Here is a 2,021-nt window from a genome sequence, read left to right on the forward strand (position 1 = left end):
TCTCCTCTATTCTTTGTCCTTAGGTTAGGTTATGAGCACTTTTCACCGATCCTAGGAAAACTTTTACATAGTAAACCCTAGGTAAAGACCTAACCAGAGATTAGGGTTGGGCCCTATAGAGTACACACTGTACACCAGCCCACGCTGCACACATACCATAATGCAAAGCACGTGACACAATAATTACAGAGAGTAAACGGTAGTGCTGACTTTCCCTCTCAGACGGATTGCACAGCACATACAACACGTTAGATGTGCGCACTGGCTGCTCACTGCACAATCCGTCCAGGACGGAATACGCTGCAGTGACGGCTTGTATCAGGTACTCGAGCAAGCACTCCTACCGTACAATCCGTCTGGGAAGGATTACTCTGCAAAGACAGCTCTCCACGTATGAATGCATGTTCTACTCAAGCAATTTCCGTCCCGGAAGGATTACACTGTGCTGAAGGCTTGCCCCAGCTATCACAGTTGATGTACTCACCATAAAATCCATTCCAAACAGATTACACTGCAGACAATCGCTTGTGTCATGTATGTGAGCGAGCACCGACATTGCAAAAACCGTCCGGGATGGATTACACTGCAAGGAAGGCTTGTATGATGTGTATGCCTTCCCTACTGCAGCAATTTCCGTCCGGGACGGATTACACTGCAGAGAATGCTTGCATCACATACGTGAGCGGGCATCAACATTGCAAAGACCGTCTTGGATAGATTACACTGCAAGGAAGGCTTGCATGATGTGTATGCCTTCCCTACTGCAGCAATTTCCGTCCGGGACGGATTACACTGCAGAGAATGCTTGCATCAAATACGTGAGTGAGCATCGACATTGCAAAGACCGTCCGGGACAGATTACACTGCAGAGAATGCTTGCATCACATACGTGAGCGAGCATCAACATTGCAAAGACCGTCTGGGACGGATTACACTGCAAGGAAGGCTTGTATGATGTGTATGCCTTAGCTACTGCAGCAATTTCCGTCCGAGACGGATATAAGTGGAGTGGAGGCTTGCCTCAACTATGTGAGCAAGTATTATTACTGCAGAAATTGTCCAGGTACTGCAAAAACCATCCGGGAAGGATTACACTGTAAAGATGACTCATATGCGCTGTATACCTTCGCTGCTGCTGCGATTTCCGTCTGGGACGGATACAAGTGCAGTAGAGGCTTGTCTCAGCTATGTGAGCAAGTAACATTACCCCAGAAAATTTTCAGAACGGCAAAAAACTGTCCGAGATGGATTTACACTGCAATGGAGGTTTGCGTGACTTGTATGGCATCGCTGCTGCTGCACTTTCCGTCCGAGACGGATATGGCTGCAGTAGATGCTTGTCTCAGCTATGTGAGCAAGTATTATTACTGCAGAAATTGTCCAGGTACTGTAAAAACTGTCCGGGACGGATTACAGTGCGAGGACAACTCTTATGCCTTGTATGCCTTCCTTGCTGCTGCGCTTTCCGTCCGAGACGGATATGGCTGCAGTAGATGCTTGTCTCAGCTATGTGAGCAATTGTTATTACCCCAGAAAATTTTCAGAACGGCAAAAAACTGTCGGAGATGGATTACACTGCATGCGAGGTTTGTGCAACTTGCATGCCTTCGCTACTGCTGCACTTTCCGTCCGAGACGGATATGGCTGTAGTAGAGGCTTGTCTTAGCTATGTGAGCAAGTATCATTACCCTAGAAAATTTTCAGAACGGTAAAAAACTGTTTGAGATGGATTACACTGCAATGGAGGTTTGTGTGACTTGTATGGCATCGCTGCTGCTGCACTTTCCGTCCGAGACGGATATGGCTGCAGTAAATGCTTGCCTCAGCTATGTGAGCAAGTATTATTACTGCAGAAATTTTCCAGGTACTGCAAAAACTGTCCGGGACGGATTACACTGCAAAGACAACTCTTATGGCTTGTATGCCTTCCTTGCTATTGCGCTTTCCGTCCGAGACAGATATGGCTGTAGTAGAGGCTTGTCTCAGCCGTGTGAGCATGTATCATTACCCCAGAAAATTTT

At 47.1% G+C, this 2,021-nt stretch overlaps 1 protein-coding gene across 1 annotated transcript; it reads left to right on the top strand.

The window, feature by feature from the left end:
* Positions 1-573: 573 nt before the first annotated feature.
* Positions 574-1,990, top strand: STEHIDRAFT_116853 (uncharacterized protein; the record flags this gene model as incomplete). The annotated part of the gene is made up of 7 exons (XM_007311848.1): positions 574-678; positions 768-818; positions 915-1,029; positions 1,064-1,350; positions 1,545-1,670; positions 1,705-1,830; positions 1,865-1,990. Coding segments are annotated over 7 exons (936 nt in total), but the record flags the coding sequence as incomplete, so codon positions are not given.
* Between the last annotated feature and the right edge of the window lie 31 nt (positions 1,991-2,021).

Source organism: Stereum hirsutum (assembly GCF_000264905.1).
Source record: "Stereum hirsutum FP-91666 SS1 unplaced genomic scaffold STEHIscaffold_87, whole genome shotgun sequence".
NCBI classification, from domain to species: domain Eukaryota; kingdom Fungi; phylum Basidiomycota; class Agaricomycetes; order Russulales; family Stereaceae; genus Stereum; species Stereum hirsutum.